The sequence below is a fragment of the Thermobia domestica genome, chromosome 15, assembly GCF_964235325.1.
Source record: "Thermobia domestica chromosome 15, izTheDome1.hap1.1, whole genome shotgun sequence".
NCBI lineage: Eukaryota > Metazoa > Arthropoda > Insecta > Zygentoma > Lepismatidae > Thermobia > Thermobia domestica.
The window spans coordinates 156,536,114-156,556,250 of record NC_137468.1 but is presented as its reverse complement, the minus strand read 5'-3'; the positions used below and the strand labels follow the sequence as shown (position 1 = coordinate 156,556,250).

At 35.8% G+C, this 20,137-nt stretch overlaps 1 protein-coding gene across 2 annotated transcripts in view; it reads right to left on the bottom strand.

Moving 5' to 3' along the window:
• The window catches only part of Duox (dual oxidase), a 458,692-nt gene that overhangs the window by 77,849 nt on the left and 360,706 nt on the right, over positions 1–20,137 (bottom strand). For both annotated transcript variants that reach the window (XM_081740305.1, XM_081740304.1), the window contains one exon: positions 11,995–12,440. In XM_081740305.1, coding sequence (XP_081596431.1) covers positions 11,995–12,440 — 446 coding nt within the window. The remainder of the gene's footprint in view (positions 1–11,994; positions 12,441–20,137) is intronic.

Here is a 20,137-nt window from a genome sequence, read left to right as displayed (position 1 = left end):
GAAAAGTGATTGACAGTTGCCTGCCATTTGACACGTCATTCTACTGTTCCTCTGGAACCAAGCAGAAGACATGTTTGGTATTTTTTGTCCGCGTATTCGCATATTGTCTTAGTGCCTCTATTTGTAGACGGAAATCTTTTTAAGTCATTCTGCATCGAACAAGCAATAAGGTGTAAGTTGTTGTGAGCTTTCGAAATGCCACGTGAAGAGCTAATGTTAAAATCGAATTGATTGAATTTTCGAAGAATACTGAGGTGTGTGAAGGATAGCTGAAAATTTTTGTATCGTTAAAACACAATCACCTGAGATAATATAAAACAAAGACAAGTTAATAAAGTTGTGGTGTGAAAATGACAATGAAAATTGCTTTGAACAATGTTGGGGTGCAAGTGAATGTTTTTGTAGAGTGCGGAATGAAAAAAAAAAAATCCTGTGTTAGGTCGATGCTAAAAGCTAAGAATTTGGAGGTAGCTGAAATGAATGTTTCAGATTTCAAGGTCTCGAACGAGTGATTATAGAAGTTTCGGATTAGACACACAATTTCTTTTAAAACGATTTGTGGAGAATCCGCAGATGTCGACATGCCCACAGTCATAGAACGGTTTGATAAATTACTTTCAATAGTTTGTAATTACATATCACCTTGTTTACTAATTTACGTAAGAAAATATCGAAACCTCTCTAAGACGGACACCTCTCTATAGCGGACAATTTTTGATTCCCCACGACTGTCCGCTTTAGAGAGGTTTCACTGTATATTATATATATATATATATATATATATATATATATATATATATATATATATATATATATATATATATATATATATATATATATATATACACAGAGAGAGATATATATATCGCTTTCTCATAACACACTAAATCGAAGTGCATCAAACCCATGTCTAATTCGAAAGCATCGTGCTTTACCTACGAACAGTGATATGTTAGTTAACGCTCTCTCCCCCGAAATCCTAAAATATTAGTCTTATAACAAAAAATTATAAAGGGTTTTATTTGGTACTAAAACTTCGCGACCCACAAAACACTTTCTCAGAGCTAGCTCACCAGCGGACCGCGATCCGTAAGTTACGAGTCACCGATCTAAAAACTTTTCACAAACAAGTTTGCAAAAAGTAAAAGAAATTTGTTTTATTTTAAGATTCGACAACAAAAATGTTTCAACTCCTGAAGAAAAAAAAAAAAGACAAGAACAAAGTTTACATAAGACAATTTTATATGAGGAAAGCCATTCAGGAAAGAAATGAACACCAACAAAGAATTATAATTTGTTAAATTGCACTTAAAAAGAAGAAAAGTATCAGAATATATATGGCATTGTTTTGTTGAACGGCGATAGTAACCTGTGCAATTTGCTAATAAAACTTGTCTTATTAAAATAGCTCAAGTCAAATGGTAGTGATTCATTCTACATCAAAACCTGGTTTTGAATGGGCTTCAAGTATTCAAAGAATGAAGCACACGGGCTCTGACAAAAATAATTATGGGGCGGAGAATTTGCTGACGATTTATTAGTGCTAAACTGTATACAAGAAGGAAAGCGATTTAAATTAATAATGTTGTTCACCTGTTGACAGTCCAATGGAAGATCTATCATCCCTCTCCCCGTCTCGTAACAATAAATTTCTTAACAATTATCCTCTATTTCTTTTGTTGACAGGTTCTGCCTCCTTCTCTATCATGTATCCCCCCCTGTTCCTCTTAGTCTTTTCTTCCTTACAAAGCAGCGTGTAATTATGTTGGTCCACAGAAGTTTGACCTAATTCTTGAAGGACCTTTTTTCTTTCTTTTTATACTGTTTATTTGATTACGTATGTTAATTTAACGACTGTTGCGAGTTTTGTTTTCTTTGCTTTTACCTTAGAGCAACAATGTTTCAAGTGTTCACCCGACGTACGAGTAAATGACCGTCTTGGAAACATTTTACTGCTGGTGATATTTCAGTGCGAAAACTGCCGAAATTGCTGGGTGAACAGAGGGTGTACCAACAGGTTTATCTAGGAGGGACTTGTTTTTGAGAGAAGGCAGCTACAATGTATAAAGCCAAAACAAATGTGTAACATTACAGAACTGGCTGTATGTGCTCTTCTAATCCTAAGTCACTAGGACACTACATCTCTAAATTATTTTCCTTCTAAAACCGTGCACTTTTTTTTTTCCCAGCAGTATTATCTTCTGAGCTGCTTTTAGTGCTCTCTTTCTTAAAATACGTTAGTAAAGACAAACTCGCCTTTCCCTGTGCACTAGATAAACTTTTCCGCGTGGATTACTGAAAAACCACTGTTGTCAAACAACAGAATTTTTTCTATGTTAAATTTGATAAATCCCAGTTTTAAAAAGTAACTTTAGTGGTCACGTTTCCGTTCACGATACAAATACTCGTATTCGCATAGATTGACAATTATTTTAAAATAAGCCTTTATAAAATATTTTCATGCTTCATATTGGACATGATCCGCACAGGAGCACTAGATCAATTGATTGTAGCAGATATAGTAAACTGTGCATTTGGTCATTCCTTACACGGAAGAGATACCATACTATTTTTCGATCCGTAAGTAATTTACCGTAAATTATTAATTATATGTAAACTGTTATTTTTAAATGACTGAAGCGAGGTAATCTTACGATGTTGTTTTAAAAGCTGGACATTTGGGGGGTCCAGGAAACCATTTGGGGGACCTGACCTCGACGGGACCCCGCAGCTACACCCCTGTGGGTAAAAGAAATATTTGAATGGATAGAACTATTTACTTGATGGAATACTAAATGATATGCAAAGTAAGGCTATTATATTATAATGCAGACTGGTGTTCATCTCAAGTCAATTTTTCGATGGGTTAGACGCAGTGCCGAATAGACTTACTTCCTGGTTTTTCTTTCCTATGCTAAGCCAGATTTTTTTTTTTCCCTATCCTAAGCCAGCCAGACTTGTTTCTCTCCCCTAAGTTCTGTATTATTTGGTTGGTATGTTTCAATTACAACCTTCCTCTAGATTTTTTTTTTTTTTTTTTTTTTTTGCTTCTGCCACTCCTCTTATGGTGTCTTCCTGTTTCGCCTACTAGCCTCCAAGCAATATTTATCAAGATTGTAGGCGGAATTCCTGTTTCGCCTACTGTTAACACGAAGGGATATTTTTTGAGTTTGGTATTTTTCTTGAAAATTTTACTTTTAATGTGAATTCAGTTATTTTGTGAAAATTTAATATTAATGAAAATTTATCAATAGTTGCGATTTTGAAAATAACTACAATACGCAGTGGTGTATTTACGATTTTGTTTTGGGGGGCTTTGCTAACTTTCGGGGCGGGGGCTTTGCCTGAAAATGTGAAAATTCTGCAAGATATTTCATATACTTTACTATAGTAAGTAAGATTTCGGGGGGCTTAAGCCCGGAATCCCCCCTAAATACGCCACTGACAATACGAACAACAAAGGGGGAAGTAGATTAAGTACTTTCACATTTACCAAAAATCACTCTAGCTAATCGAAACAAATACTGGGCTCTGATTGACGTTTCATTGGGAATCTTAATATTTCTACCTTTGAATCGAAACTTTTAATGAGCTACCGGGAATATAACGTGTGTTTAGCCTTGTGTTGAACTTTGTGTGTCTTATAATTGCGGAAGCTTAGGAATTTCCTAGATTTTTTCGTGGGCCCGTGCCACACGGTTTTTTTTTTTTTTTTTTTTTTTTTTTTAAATTATGGATAGGATTGTTTTCTGAGTGTTTTGTGAGAATATTTTTGTAGCAGGCAGGCAAACTGTTTGAATGTGAAGGTTATTTTTAAGGGATTAACAGGCTTATAGTGAGAAGACTTATATAAAATGTACACTCGGATGCAAAGCCATTGTTGTTCTTGAAGATGAGCCCATAAAATCGTGAGGGATACATTCGCACGAGCCGCAAAGAGTGTCAATTGAAGCTAGACGTTCAGTGGTTAAAATGACGAACAGGCTAATCGAGGATCCAATTCGACGGCTTCCATGTTGGAATGCACAGCAGTGCCATTTAGTTGCTTTTCTTTTTTAAAAAGATGTTGGAGGGGGAGGATTTTAATGTCGTAGTGCAAGTCTCAGACTTTCGTAGTATAATAAGCACAAAGTTGATTCGTCAGATTTCACCAATGAACAGTGGTAGAGTGAAGAAAATTTCAGTCATCCTACGCATTGATTTATTTTTATTGTATTGTATGAAATATTAACAAATGTGACTTATTAAAAAGAAAAGTTACAATATTTAAAAGATCACTTCATAACAATGGAAACTTATCTACTTGAATTACATTATAGGGAGGAAATTGCACAAGCCGAATTAAGTGAAGAAGTGGCTGCTGTTTTGCCATATTTGATGGTGTTAGGTGTAAATTGTACAACACACGCGCTAAACAACATCCACCTTTTCCGCATATATTAGCTTATCTTGTTTTAGAAGTATCTGGAGATACATTAGATGGGAAAGAATTTCTTCTAGTAGACGATGGTGTTGGATCAGATCTTCTACGGTATTTATAGTATTAGCAATTATAGCATCTATTTACTTCAATTCATACTTCATTTTTATTATAGAAGCATGACATCATCTAGAATATAATCATTTTTATGAATGTGATAGAGGAGGGGTAGGTATTTTTGGAAATATTTGGATTCCCTACTTACTAGTTAGTCGGAGGTTTTGTAAATTTTAAAGTATACTTTTGTATGCCGTTTTTCTAAGGGAGGGAGTGTTCCCCGCGTATCTTTTCTATATTCTGATTTCCAGAATTTTTTTTTTTTTTTAATTCTCTTTTAGGGTTGTCTTATGTGTTGTTGAAATATTATGTTAATTTTTCATTATCCTTTTGTTTTTCTAGATGTGGAGACTAAGAACTAATAATAGTTATTCTAATGTAAATTTAATGTTAAATGAAACAATCAATACTAATTACAGTTTTCTCTTATTAAATGTTTGGAAAGGTTGAAAAGCTGCAGAAATTCTGCAGTGGAGCGGTTATTATAATGAACGGTACATTTAAAACTGTTCCCAGAATTTTAAATCAACTATATTCTTTACATGGAAACTATTTGGGGCAGTCTTTTCCATACTTCATCTTCTTCCTAATAAAAAAGAGGAAACTTATTTCAGAACGCTAACTTTGATAGTAAAAAAAGACCTATATATATATATATATATATATATATATATATATATATATATATATATATATATATATATATATATATATACAGAGCCGTAGCTAAGGGGGGGGCAGCGGGGCGCCCGCCCCGGGCGCTGATAGCAAGGGGGCGCCGAACAAGCAAGGAGAAATAAAAAGTGGTGTTGGACATGAATAAAAGATTAGTCGCCCCCAGAAAGTATTGGGGCCCCATTAGATAAATATTGCTATCGGTTATCAATGAAATACGTAGATTTCTTAAAAATGTTCTTGCTCGCTTCGCTCGCAATCCAAGAGTTTAAATAAGTCACAACAAGTTTTTACTTATTACTTAAAGAGTTATTATAGATGATTTCTTAATGATATGTGGTATACAAGGTGCCGAGTAATGACTTATAGTGTACGCAGGAGCATTTTCAAAATCAGAAACGAACCAAGTCGTGCTCGGTGTTTTGACAGTGATGAGTTTGTTGAGTTCAATTCGTTTTTTCTACCCATTCGGATTAATCACGACGCACAGTGGAGCCAAAGCACTGAATTCTTGGCAGAAATAAGAATTAGCAATATGAAACAGAAAATTGAAAGAAAACCAATTAGTTCGGTGTGTGCAGTGGCTACAATAACGTTATTTCGACATTATTTCATCAAAAACATTTTGATGAATGAGTTTTACATCATAAAAGGAAATATTCCTTATATTCGCGCCTAAATTATATAACAGATATATGATTGGCATAAACAAACGCGTGGGCAATATGCTTTGATTTATCAATTTACGATTGGCTTACATTCTTACGCATTAAAGGAAAAAGCTTACTTATTTATTTTACAACTGAAGAGTAATAAAATTGAAGAAAAGTTCTTGCTCCTCAAAATTATTTCAAAGTTGTGGAGGATTCGTTATGACAATGAAGATGCAAGGACGCTTTAATATAAAAATTATCTCATCCCAAGTTCTCGATATGAATATATTATCAGATATATTAAACGTATTATGATTTACAAGCATCAGTAACCTGTTCAGGTTGTTTTATATATTGAATCGTCCATTACGTGAGCTCATTTCAGGGCTTGATTGGAACACTCTCAGCTGGAGTGAGCGGAGTTCATTACAGTTGATTCCAATGTCACTCCTGTGCACGCATCACAAAAAACACAATACTGAATTGATCAATACCATTTTAATATGATTCTACCTTATGGTCCATAGATTGTTTAGCAAACACTGGCGTTTCAAAATGTCGCTAACATTAATCAAATATGTTTGACTAGAGTTTGGTTCTGTTGGTGAATGCCAGAGAAGTATGGCTAGCTGTCGGAAACAAGATGGGTCCTGGGGGCGAAGCACCCAACGAGGCCTGGGGGCAAAATTCTCAGAATCGACTTATATTCAACTTTGTCAGTGCGTGCATGGGGATCACACGTCTAATAACCTAACACTTACTCTCACATTCATCCCAGCTAAATTCAAAAGCAGCATTGCATCCAGAATGCCGTTTTCCTCAAACATTTTCATGCTCTATATTTCCCAAAAGTGCAAATATGTGCAGGTTTTCTCTTTGCATACAGTAAGAACAATGTTTCCCCTACGTCATATTAAAAATCACAGACATGCCATATTTTCTACTAAAATGCCACTATATCGTTTGACCATAGTTTATATGCTTTCAGTACCACAGCATTTTCCAAATATGATATTAAGTAGGGGATATGATAATGATATTAGCATCATTTCAATATGATTATTGACTACACATTACATCAACATTCTAAATATACAAAACGATACATACATGTCGGTCGTGTCACCATATTTACCAGCCACTGAATATCTACACGCAACGTAGGAATAGTCGCATTCAAAGTCAATTTCCTATCTCCTGTCATTAAGCAGAACCACTCCGGCTTCAGCGGGTAACCAAATTTACACGTCCCATGAGTTCATTGTAAATTGCTATCACTTCTTTTCCTGCACACTATCTTATATGTACACTATTAAGGTTTCATTATAACAAATTATATCGAGTCAATCTTTTACTTCATTTTTCGAGTTTTTGTTAAGAATTGCCTGGTTTGGCCCCAGTGTGCGACGGTGAGAATGAAGGTATAAAAGTGAAAAGAGTGAAGAGACACATTCAAGCTGCTGTTTGCGCGGGAATATTGAAAATAAAGGTAAACGAGGGGAACAATAACATTTTCGAACTTCAAGCAGTTGTAGAATAGGGATTTAAGGGATCAGAACTTAGCCCAATGAAGTTCGACGTTTTCAGACACTAATCACTACCAATGATTTATTTTAAAATTCCATTGACATATCAAATGCTTCCAATTTGAAGGAATTTATTGGGGTCATTTTTTCATGAAGTTTTTGTATCGCCATCATATTATTTTGTGCATACGTGTCTAGTTGTGTGATGTTTTTATCTATTTACATACATAAAACACATAAGTACTCACTTTCTTTATATATGTACGTGTTAGTGTATTTTAATATGTTAATTAATAACTACCTTAAATTCGGAACTTTCATTCATTAAAAAATTATGTAATTACTATAATTTCAGACATATGTAGTAGCCAAAGTATATTTTGGATTTTAAGTAGAAACATTGAACATATTCTTCACCTCCATCGATCAATATTTAGAAATTTACAAAGAAGGATCCTTCTGAATTTCCATTACTTTTCACAAAATATTTCTTACCGTAAAAAGATCGAAATTAAAATGCTATTGATGTGGTTACATACAGAATAAAATTAAAAAGTTTACAATTATTACTGGAAATTAATACTGTCACCCATTTCGAACAATTTAAAAACACATAGTTTGGAATGTATTGAAATTTCATTTCTTATCGATAGTATGAAACGTTGTATATAGTAGTAATTTTCGAGAACTGTTCTCCTGGGGAATCTGTATACAACCAAAGGTAGTTTTGTCAAGTTTAACAAAAAGTCCAAAATGAGACTCTTGAAAACAGCTCTTATTTGACAAAGGATACAATAATGATCGTTTTTGGTTGTTGCAATGGTCTTCCAAGGAGATTAATAAAACTTCAGTTTAGCATAACAACAAAAGCTACTTTTCATATAATTAATATTAGTTTTTCTTTCAATCCTACAGAAGCTATAATCTACTTTGAAAGAGCCGTTATAAATACTGTGATTCGCGTCTTCCCGAACGCTACAGTGTGTGGAAGTTTCTTTCATTACACACAGTATATTTGGAGGAAGGTTCAATCATTGGGACTGGCTTCTTTGTACCAAGATAAAGGTGTTAGGAAATAGATTCGTCGGGCCACAGTTCTCTCGCTTGTTACATTGGAAAATATAGATGACTGTTCTCCATTTGCAAGAAGACGCGCCAATGGTTCATAATAGAGATGCTTTCCATGATCATCATTTGGAAACGTGGGTAGAGGAGATAGATGAAAAGTTTCATTTGTAAGTATCACTATCAAAATTAACCTACTTTTCACAATTGTGTATATTTCGAAAAATGTTCCCTACTGCAGTATTAAACATCCTGCGTTGGCAAGGTGGATACAGATTTTTATCTTATTTATTTTATGTCATAATGGATTTCGTTACATCGCATTATCTGAATTTCTTAACTATTTTGTACACCTACTTCACTTATTTATGTCTATATTCACGAGAAGCATAAGCGTATAGAATATGACTTCCGAATCTTATTTAGTACAAAATTCGAACGTTTAGTTCCATTGAAAATTTTACATTAGTAATTAACGTTGCACTTTAGATTTAAGATTTTAGTAACATCAATGTATGTATTTTCCTTTTACGTTTAGTACACTATTTTGATTTTACTTTCTTCATTGTAGATAATTCAAGAAAACACCTGTCAAATCACCTGTTTTTAATCTTACGACACACGTGCGAAAAACTATTCACCTGTTTTATAAAACCAAATCCCTTCCCTTTTCCCCCACTTGATACATAACAGACAAAATAAATAAACACTAAATAAATAATCACAGTAAACATATATATGTATATAGAAATAATATTAAATATAACAAATATATCCAATATTAAGGAAATATATTACATGGAAATACTCTAGTTACGCTACGTTAAGTATGGTACTTGTACCGATTATGGCCCGGGTCCCTAATATGGCCCACCACCATATCTGCAGATTTACGTTGGTGCTACTAGATGACAATATAAACTATGTCCTCTGAGCTGCGCAAATATGTTTACGCTTGTCATGAGGACACAGTTTATACTGTCATCTAGTAGCACCAACGTAAATCTGCAGAGATATGGTGGGTGTACATATTAGGGACTCAGGCCATAATCGGTACAAGTACCATAATCAAAACTAACACTGGTTTAGTTTTTAATGAATTAAGTGTTTAGCTTGTCAGAAATGTTTAGTTATTCCTGTAGTACGTTACAGAGTTATAATGGATAGAGTTACAAGATCATTCAAATCGATTATTGAATTTCTGTAATTATTTTTAGTTATTTCTTTTGTTTTAGAGTACTGTGGAATCAGTTCGACAGCGAAGGGGCAAGAACCTGACTAACAGTGTTGAGGGATGGCATTCAAAACGGAATAGAAAAATGTCTCATGATCATTCCAATATATTTACGTGGTTGAAGTTATTGAAGCAAAGACCGCAGGAAAATGAAAGTCTGATGTTGCTGGAGGTAGGAAGCGGTCAAAAGTGCAATTCACATAAAGCTAAAATCCCCCACTCAAAAATTTCCCTTTAACAGTAGGCGAAACAGGTATAGTCAAAACGGGAATTCCTGTTTCGCCTTACAATCTTGATAACGTAGAAATCTTAAATATTGCTGTGAGGCTAGTAGGTGAACCAGGAAGAAATCCCTCCATAGCTATTAGTGTGATACCTTCAGGTCTATCTTCAATCATCCTCTCTGTTCTTCCCGATGTAGTCTTCACTACACTTTTTTTCTCTCTCACCTACAATTCCCAGCACCTTCATTTGATACTTTATCCCATCCTAATGTAACAATGCTTACTGTCTTATTACATATTTGCTCGTAAAAATAAGTTTGATTGCTTTGAATTAGAAGCTAAACACTATGGTTCGTATCACATCTATGAATTTTAGTCAATAATTATCTTGAAGATGAATATCAAAAGTTTGAAAATAAGCTAAATACTTACAAAATGTATTAAATGAAATAATGGCCGTTTCGAAGCCCCCCCCCCCCCTCCCCAGGCCAGAAATCATAATATGTAGTTTACGACAATGGCTGGCGCTCACGTTTCTGCTGGTAACAGAAAATAGTTATAGTTTTAAATATGACAAAGCCTAATTTACATAGTATTAAACCTATTTACGTAGGCACGGGGGCTCAGTGGTAGGATGCTTACCTCGTGTACGGGGATCTGGTTCGATTCCCGGCCAAGTAGGTGTGTGGTGGACATCGTTCATTTTCTCGGAGTACTCTCTTCCTCCCATATTCTCATTCCACCCATTCTTCCCATCATTCACTTGCCTTAATCAGTCTCCCTTAGCCTAAAGGGTATAATCGTAAGAAGCAATTTTCATTTCGGTAGGACAAATACATGCTGAGATATTCAAAACAACGTAAACGCCTAAAGTCGAGAAAACGCAAAATAATAGCAGGCGCTGCATCGTCATGCAATGTTGTAAAACAAACTAAATAAATAAATAATTGTGGTCTGGAAGTATTCTTATATCGACTCAACATTTCTGAACATTTTTTTTTTTTTTTTTTTTTTTTTTTTTTGAAAAAGGTTGAGCGGCAATTTTCCCTTTTCTCTCGATCACTAACCATGGATTGACCCTTTGGTGACTAAACAAGGTGAACACAGTATATAAACTACAAACACTTTTCACAGTTTGCCTTTAGTACAGTGCAATATTCAACAAGGTTTACCGCCAACCCCAATGAAGCATACTACGATTAACAGGCCGTGGCCATATATTTAGATTTGAGCATTAAAATTTGTGTAATTGCAAGTTAATTGAGCAACCAAAGTTCAGTGGAAACTTCTCATTAAATCAAGGTTTTAACTACAGTGTACAGCAAACAGATGGCTTAGGGGAGGGGAAAGAACTAGTTTTATGTAATCAACTTCGACAAAGCACGGGACATTTAAATTGGCCTGGATAATGAACCATTTGATCATTTCAAAGAAAACATGAAAATCTCAGCATAAATATACCCTAGGATCTACCATGTGTACTGCTACGGAGGATAATTGCCATCATGGTTGGAATTTCAGAAATAAAGTTGAAATACATTCGCCCAGTATAGTTTTAAAAGCCTACGTTGGGCAACCAACAATTTGCACTAATTTATCCAACAGTTTCGACTTCGTACTCCTAATCACAATTGAACTAAGTTCCGTTGGCAACTGAGTTAGAGGTACACATGCGCTCGCAAAGTGGCCAACCACAACGTAAGCCTAACACTAGCAGTTAGTTCGTATACGATTTCCCCACTCTTGGGCCTACGCCTACTGCTAGGACAATAATGGGCAAACTACGGCCCGCGGGCTAGATGCTGCCCTCTGGAAAGGGTCATCCAACTCGCGACACAGTTCCTAATCTGATGAAAACAAAAATAGTTACTTCGAAAGAATTCTAATAGAAACAGGCTACAGACGAATATTCAGCTTCACTTCTGAGAATCTGTATATCCCAGTTCAAGCAAGATTATGAAAAACTTCAACCATTTACAGGATTTCGCCTCAAAGTTCTGAATGCAGAATACTAACTGCACATCTGAAACAAACTAAAATATTTACTCATTTAACCATTTAGGAAATAACGTATACTTACCCATTTTCGGTGTTTTCGAACCAAAATCTATCCGCATCCCTTATCCTTTGAAACTGTTCCTTTATGATAGCTCTGAACAATTCTCCAGGCCCATCCTTGGACTCCAACATGCCTCCAATATACAAATCGATGTTGTTTAAATCATCGTCGTAAGCATCTTTGAGCTTTTTAAACAATTCTGGATTTCGGGCGTAAAGATCCGGATTGATATCACTCCAATTGGATACCATCGGAAGACGAAAACATTTCCGGACAGTGTTATAATCTGGAAGTCCATTGTCTCTTCCTCGCATGATGTTCAGCGCACCCAAGTCTCGACGGGAGAACTCCATTGGACCAAACAGTTTATCTCTGACATCGGAACACAAGACGTGGTCTTCACGTTCCGAAATCTGAGACGCCATTCCCAAGATCAGTTCCTCGATGGTACTGTCTGCAAGTACATCCTGAAAAAGAAAGAAAGAAAAAAAAAAAGTATAATTAGACTGCAAGTAGTATTTTGAAATATCAGAAACAGAAATAAGAATATACATTGTAGCGGAGTGTGTTAACAAGAGAAAAAAAATTTAAACTGCAACGGGAGGACGTGTCTGCTTCAAAAGTTTGACTAGATTCATGGGCGCTCGAAGAGAATTTTCTAGGAGGGGGCTCATCTCCCGGGTTGCTATATCTTCTTTTTTATTTGTATTAAGGAAATCTAAAGAAATTTGTTTTCGTTAGCCACGGGGGTCTCGGGCCCCGCCCTGCCCTCCGGGCGCCCAAGACTAAATTGGTAGCTAATTTTAGATACGTAAGAAAGATGCATCCTGGAGCATGGGTAAATTCTCCATACACTTTTTAAATAATATATAATAATAATTAAATAAATAATTAGTTACTGAGGAGATGAAGCAAGTGACAGGTGACACTACTATCAAATTTGCAAACTAATTACAGTAATTCATATAAGAGATGATCAGATTAAACTCGTTCGGTAGCCTTGGTAGAAACAGTTGACAGGATTTTATTGGTGTTGTGGTATGTATACTTCTGATATTACAGCAGTAATTAGTGAAACTTTTCCTGTTCTTGCAGGAATAAGGTTTGAATCATGACATTAACCACCCCCAAACCCATCCAAGTCGGATCAGCTAGCATTTATCCAGTTTCCAAGTGCAGATGCGTATTAATTAGCTGAGGTGTTCCGTCGAATGAAGTACGTCTAGGAAGATGGATAAATTGGTGACGCATCACATTAAGAGAATAGCCCATATTCTCTTGCTTGAGTGTGTGTGTGTAAGTATCCGTGGCACCTATACCTTTTGTGATATCCCAGGTCCTTAATTATTGTTTGTGCTGTTCTATAAGTCACAAAGAACTTTCTATTTGCGATAAGTTTTACTAGCCTCTAAAATATGAGATACTGAGTCACCCTGTACATTATATTAATCGATAGATGAACTGGAACTGAACAAAATTACATTCTCATGTGTAGTTTTCGAGAAACTAGTTTCTAGTCTGTTACTAAAAGTTATGTAATTTATTGCTAGTATGTTTTCTTCTGATAAAAACATTTAACCCTATGAAATGTATATAAAAAAAAAGTTCATACAGTAGATTGTGGTTTGTCTTTAATGATGACGCGCGCACACACTCCCAACAGTGACGTAGTGAAGTTGTAATATAATAATAGAAAATATATAATACTACTTATTCGTTGCGGGTGAGCAGTCCTAAAAATCACAGTTGTGCGTGCGAATAGTTATGCTTCACAATGGAAGAGAGAGTGTTCGAAATTCGCGATCAGCTAGCTTGATAGACTTTTTCAGACACTTCTTTAGTTCTGCCAAATGAATGCTCAAATGTTATCTTTACGACCCCTGCTACTTTCCTCTAAAATTAATTGCAAATGTTTGCTGTTTCCAGGAGCGGATCCAGGGCGGACTTCTAGGGGGGGGGGGGGGCGGTTGGTTGTAATAATGCTCTTAGAGCGACTTTTAAGAGCTCCAAACTCTGGGATGGGTTTTAGGGGTATTTATATATAAAATAAGAAAGTTTCATCTTCTGAGAAGGGGCAATTGCCCCAATCGCCCCCCTGGATCCGCCTTTGGCTGTTTCGAATATGAAATTGTTTAACGGGTACATACGGAATTTCCTTAATTATAGTAAAAAATTTTATTGAAAGAATACCATCCACAAGAGCTTAGTTCGCTTAATTCTATAAATCCACACTAATTCATTGCACAGCACGGTATTTCTAATGTGATAAAACTTGACGGTCCGTTCAATTAGAGCTGAAAACAAATTTAAGCGCACGTGATTTGCTTTTTGCCAATTTGTATTCATCAATTTCCGATCAAGATCGCTAACTCGCAAGTTGCAATAATGAACAGCAAGAAGAAGTAAAAACTTGCAGCTAACTCTGTTTTGCATTTCTTTAGACGACATGCTTCATTGCTTCTTGGTATCGTTAGGTTGTTAATTGTATTCCGAAACGATGATTCAGCAAGGCTAGAATTCGTGACTCAATTGCTGGTGTGGTCTGTTCTTGAAGGGTATACTTGCACTGGTAGTATATAAAGAGTTTTGCAACATATCACATTACAATCCTCTGCAACTGCGGTTAATCAGTTGTTAACGAGGACCTAGTTGTAAACTCTACAGAACTTTTATTCGTTTAACGAGGCTTGGTAGAATTGTCTTTTAATGAGAAACATTTGTTATCACAAATATAGAAAGAAAGGATCTCCGCTTAAGAGGTCAAAACATGGCGCTTTACATTTCAATCCGTTATGCAACCATAGATTTCTAGTTCAGCTATAGAATCAGTTTCTTAACCCTTTTAGGATTTCAACTATTTGAGGTAAATGTTAGATTTTCAAACAGCTACTGCTTCCTTACTATTTATCGTAAGATCATGGTTCATACCTCCTCTTTTTCAAAATAGAGCATCCTTTCCAACGGTACCACTTGCATGCCCGTATCATACATCTGAATCGGGAAATTAGGGAAAAAACTGATTTTTTCTTAAAAGAAGATCACCCCCTCGGAATATTTGTGCCCCTCGCGCCCAGGCCTGAGTTCACGTAGAGATCTCAAAAAATAAAATAAAATAAATAGTCAAAGGTGCACACAATCCGTATGCAAACTTTCAATTTGATATCTTGAAATCTAAAGGCGTGATGAAGTTTTGAAATTTGCCTTAACAAAAAAAAAAAAAAAAAAAAAAAAAAAAATCACGCCCCTCCGACCCCACTTGGCGCCGCCAAGTTATCCAACTGGTTCCAAATCGCGTCTAGGATGTTTATTGGTCCATGCTTGACTTGACCAATAAGAAAATCCGGTTTAAATGTCTATTATGAGACCTAAATAAGCGTTCAAAAACAACACTGCTCTACAGAAGTTACCATAAATCCTAAAAGGATTAAAACATAAATGTGTGTGTTGAGTATTTTAGTAGCTGTTTACAAAAAATAAAAATATAAAGCAAACGTTAAAAAGGTCTTTTTTTTCATAAGCAAGGCTTTATTTGCATTGTTCTGAGTTCGATATTCGATTTCACGTGAGTCACGGAATATTTGCTGTTGATACGGCCTCGACAGCTAGTTGAATTAAAAGGAGTGAAATGCTGTCTAGATAGATGGAAAATAAGAATAATGGAAGCAAACCATACATCACGCAAATAACAGTGGTTTAGCTGGCCATAGCCTTCCGTAGTCCGTAATTCGAATGAGTTAAGCTTACTCAGTTTGTCACAAGAACCAAAAGATCACAACGAATCAAACGTCTCAGCGGATGTTATAAAATCTACCTCGTTTCTCTGTAATGTTGTATCCATTTCAATATCGGTTTCGGAACCAGTATATTTTATGAGGAAATAAATTTTGTTCCATGCCCAGTATATTCTTTTGAGGCGGGATCAGTCCCAGCTTCGGAACCGAAACTCAGGACTATTTCACGGTTATGTGTTCATTATAGTTCAACAACGAGAACATGTTCCATCTCCACTCTAATCTTCTAAAATCGGAAGTGGCGAAAAAAAGCAATCATTTTCGGTTTCAATACTGTGAAAATATCACACTATATAAACAAACCCTTACGTAGTGAACCCGTTAAATTGCTACTTTTTTTTTTAGGACAACTTGTTCATTGTCTTGCGTTCAATTAACTTAAGGGAGTTTAACATGTCTTTTCTGTACTAAGGTGAGCAGGAAGCAAAATTTCAGTCAGAAATACGTTTAGAGCTTTGGAATTAAGGGGGGGTAGTTCAGTGGTAGATTACTCAACCCCTCGTGTTTCATGGTTAAATTCTTAGCCACGCGGGATTGTGATGGACGTGTCTGTGGGTTCTCAGTGTTCTTTCCATTTCTTGTCATATTCTCATTCCACCAATTCTTTCGTAATCACTCACGTTCATTAATCATCTGTATGCCTAAAGGATATAATCATGGGAGGCACCACGAGAAATTTCATTTTAGACTATAAAATAAAGAAAAGTTACATTTCTTAGTTTAACGTTCCATGATTATGCCCTTTATTTAATCTAAACGAGATGGATGATTGTGAAATAAATTTGTGTGCTCTTCTACTGAGAATCGAAGGCATGACTGTGTGCATCAAACACACGCGCTAGTCACTAGATCCTCGGGGAGGGTTATTAGACTTCCAAACTATGCCATGCATACGTATCAGAAGTCTTACAGATCATTTATGTCAGTCGGTTTGTTGACAACTACTACAGCATAAGAGATACGTAGAAACGGTTTTCCGAAATTCAGTGCCGCATTTTATCAATTAACCCTCTATTCAAACTGAAAGTGGTAAAGTTAACCATTTCCGGTTTTAACCTTGATCGAATAGAACAAACTATAAGAGATGGCGATAAACTTTTCTGGAATCGATTCGGGTTTTGAAAAGATCTGCACCCGCATCTCTACTAAAGCCGGAAGTGGCAGAATTTTACTACTTCAGGTTTCAATATTTATCTCCATTAGAAATGGGCACGAGTCTAAATAAAACTCAACTAATTCGACTCGAGTTTTGAATAGAGTCAAAGGTAATTTTCTCGAGTTGAGTTCCGAGACGAGTCTCGGTTTTTGAGGTCGAGTTTCGTGTAGAATTTAATAAATGGTTCACTCGTTCAGCTCGTTTTAGCTCGCTTTGAAATCGGCATGATTAGACTGGAAACCGAAAGTCATGAGAAATGTAACCAGTAATGTGGAAAACTTATTATTGCTCACGACAGAGGACACTATTCGCATGTCGTCTCGTCTCGACAACGAGATAATAGATTTTTATAACGAGACATCCTCAAATGTCGTAAGCATCAATATAAATATATACTGTAGTTCTTACCATGAAAACTGACACCTGTACGGCCGAAGTTTTGAGCCCAAGCAGAAGTCCAACCCCGATAATGATGTCAACCGGCTCAGCTCTGTTCAACTAAGCAAACAGCTTAAGCCGACTCGGAAGGAATGAGCCATCGACTCGGTTCAATTGAGCCGATGGCTTACGCCGACTCGGTTGGGACGAGCCATTGACTCGTCATACTTCTCGGTTCGGCTCGATAGTCGATGAGCTGTGAGCCGAAACACTCTAGCCATTGGCAACCTTGAAGCATGCCCTAAATCTAGACCGAGCGCTTTTGAACACGATTGCCTGGCGCCCCATACCTTTTGGCTCGAACCCGAATATTTCCTCCTCCAGAGCTCAAACCCAGAACCTCGTGAACGATGTCCTTGCCTCCTTAAGACTTCTCGAAGACCGAAATCTGCAGTCAACTAGTTTCTAATATTCAGATACAAATCGACTACTTTTCATTGTTACACACTGTGTTTTTATACTATTACTACTATTAAGTTGAGGTAGTAGGCCTAGTAGTAGCAGTATCATTGATAATTATATTGTCTATACAGGATATTTTAAGAGAGTATTTCAAACTACACACAGGAGTAACTGGATTTAGCTCGACTCGACTCGAAACTAGATCCGAATTAGAGTTGAGTTGCAGGAAATTTTCTAGTCGAGCTCAAAGATGTCTGTTTCAAGTCTATTCAAGTTTCAAAGAGAACTCGTTCGTGCTCATCCCTAATCTCCATAGCGCAGTGAGAGATCGCAAATAATCGCTATTTGATACAGATTTAAGGTCCGAGGAACAGGTTATATCTTTTATCTTTGCTCTAGTGAAACCAGAAATTTCAAAATTTAACACTTCTTCCATTTTCGGTGTTGAATTCGCATGGTTTGGAAATTCTACCGTGGTTCACACTGCAATGAAACTTCCTAATTATAATTCAAAGCTGAATTTCATAAACCTCGGCTACACTTCAAGAAGTTGTGATAGTCGGGGAACCGTTTTGAGAGATGGCATCTAATCAATAGAACATCAACCATTGTCATTGCTAGGGACGTAAACAAGCTGTCCGTACGCCTCCTAAATCCCATCTTTTCTGTAAGTTTAGACTAATTTTAGGGAAGATTTTACGAATTGTAATATAATTTATCCTCACATTGAACTTGGACTCACTCGAAAACCTTTGGACCCCCGCTCGAAATAAATTCCTGCGTACGTGATTGGTCACCGCCAGTGATGGGCGGTGGGAAGGAAAATTAAAAAGTTGAAATATTCCCGGTTTTTTCCCCTGGCATATAAATTCCCGGGAAGGAATTTATTTCCATTTCTTTATTTTATCTCCCAAATTATAAGAACCGTATGACTAATTACTTTATTTTCATTTATTATGATTTACTTCTAGGCTTTAAATAATTTGGAGTTTTAAAAAATTAAACTCGTTGACTGTACTTTATAACTAATCATATAACTTATTAGTTCCATTTCCATTTGCACTAAAAAGTAGCAAAGTACTAATTTACAAATTATGAAAAGGAAGCAGTTTATAAAGTAATGTAAAAATTATGTGGAAGTAGAGATGAAGTCTAATAAATACACCCCAAACCATCGTTAGTAATAGACGTCGGCCTGTCACCTGTGTCTGACTCGAATTTCTGAAGAGAGAGACTGACTTTTCTTACGTGTAAATTAACGCAGATAAATATGTCAGTATCTTGCAAATTTTGTGAACATAAATGTATACGCAAATGTTGATAAATTGGTGAGACATGTATCTTCTGGCAGTTACCTAATCTAATTTGATTATAATTAATATGTTAATGATTAATGTGTTAATGTGATTAATTTAATATGTCCAAAAATATCAGTAGTAGAGTGAAGTCTAGAAAATCCACTTATAATTTAAACTGTTAGCGGTGTAAAAATATGTGGACTTACTATACGATTTTATCCACATATTTACTTTCATAGAACATATTGTAAGTAAATGTACATTTATGCGTACTCTCTAAATATAAAAAAAATATTAATAAAGTAACATAGTACCGTTCAGAACATACATTTTAAAGAATCCTCTGGAGACAACAGTAATAATATACTGTGATTAAAAAAAAAAAACTAACTTTGAAATCATAATATAGTAATCGAAAGGAATTTTCTTTGCGATTGTACATAAATTCCCGGAAAAAATTCCCATTTTGGGAATCTTCTCGGGAATATTCCCTGGGAATATTCCCGAAAAATATATTCCCGGGAATTTACCCATCACTAGTCACCGCTCCTGTTTCTTAACTAAAGTTTCCTATTCTTTACTTCAACTAGATTCAATCTATCCTGACGCCTAAAATTATGCCCCAACCAGGATCAACTAAAAGCAAATGGGTTGTAATAACACTGAAAAAAAAAAAAAAATCAAAAAGCAAGAGACTTTTCACTTTTAAAATGGAAGCTAAACAACGAATGGAAAAAAAGAAAATTGACGTATACAAGGTTTGAAACAATCAGGTTTTTGGTCGTACATTTGTATGTAACCAGTGTCAAATGAAGTTTAAAAACGTAGACAAGTCATGAAATCGCGTCTAATTGCATCGTAGTAGCTTACAAATAAAAGTTACATTAGCTGATATTGACACATATACACTGTATTAAGTTATAGGCATTTTTGACCTTTTGTGTTTGGTTCACTGCAACTAGGACAATGTTGCAATTTCAGTTGTCAATGTAGATATGTTGCCTTCTGTGTATATAGAGGATACGCCCCCCTTAAGTAACACCCAATTATTACCCTCATTTCAACACCTTGCATTATAT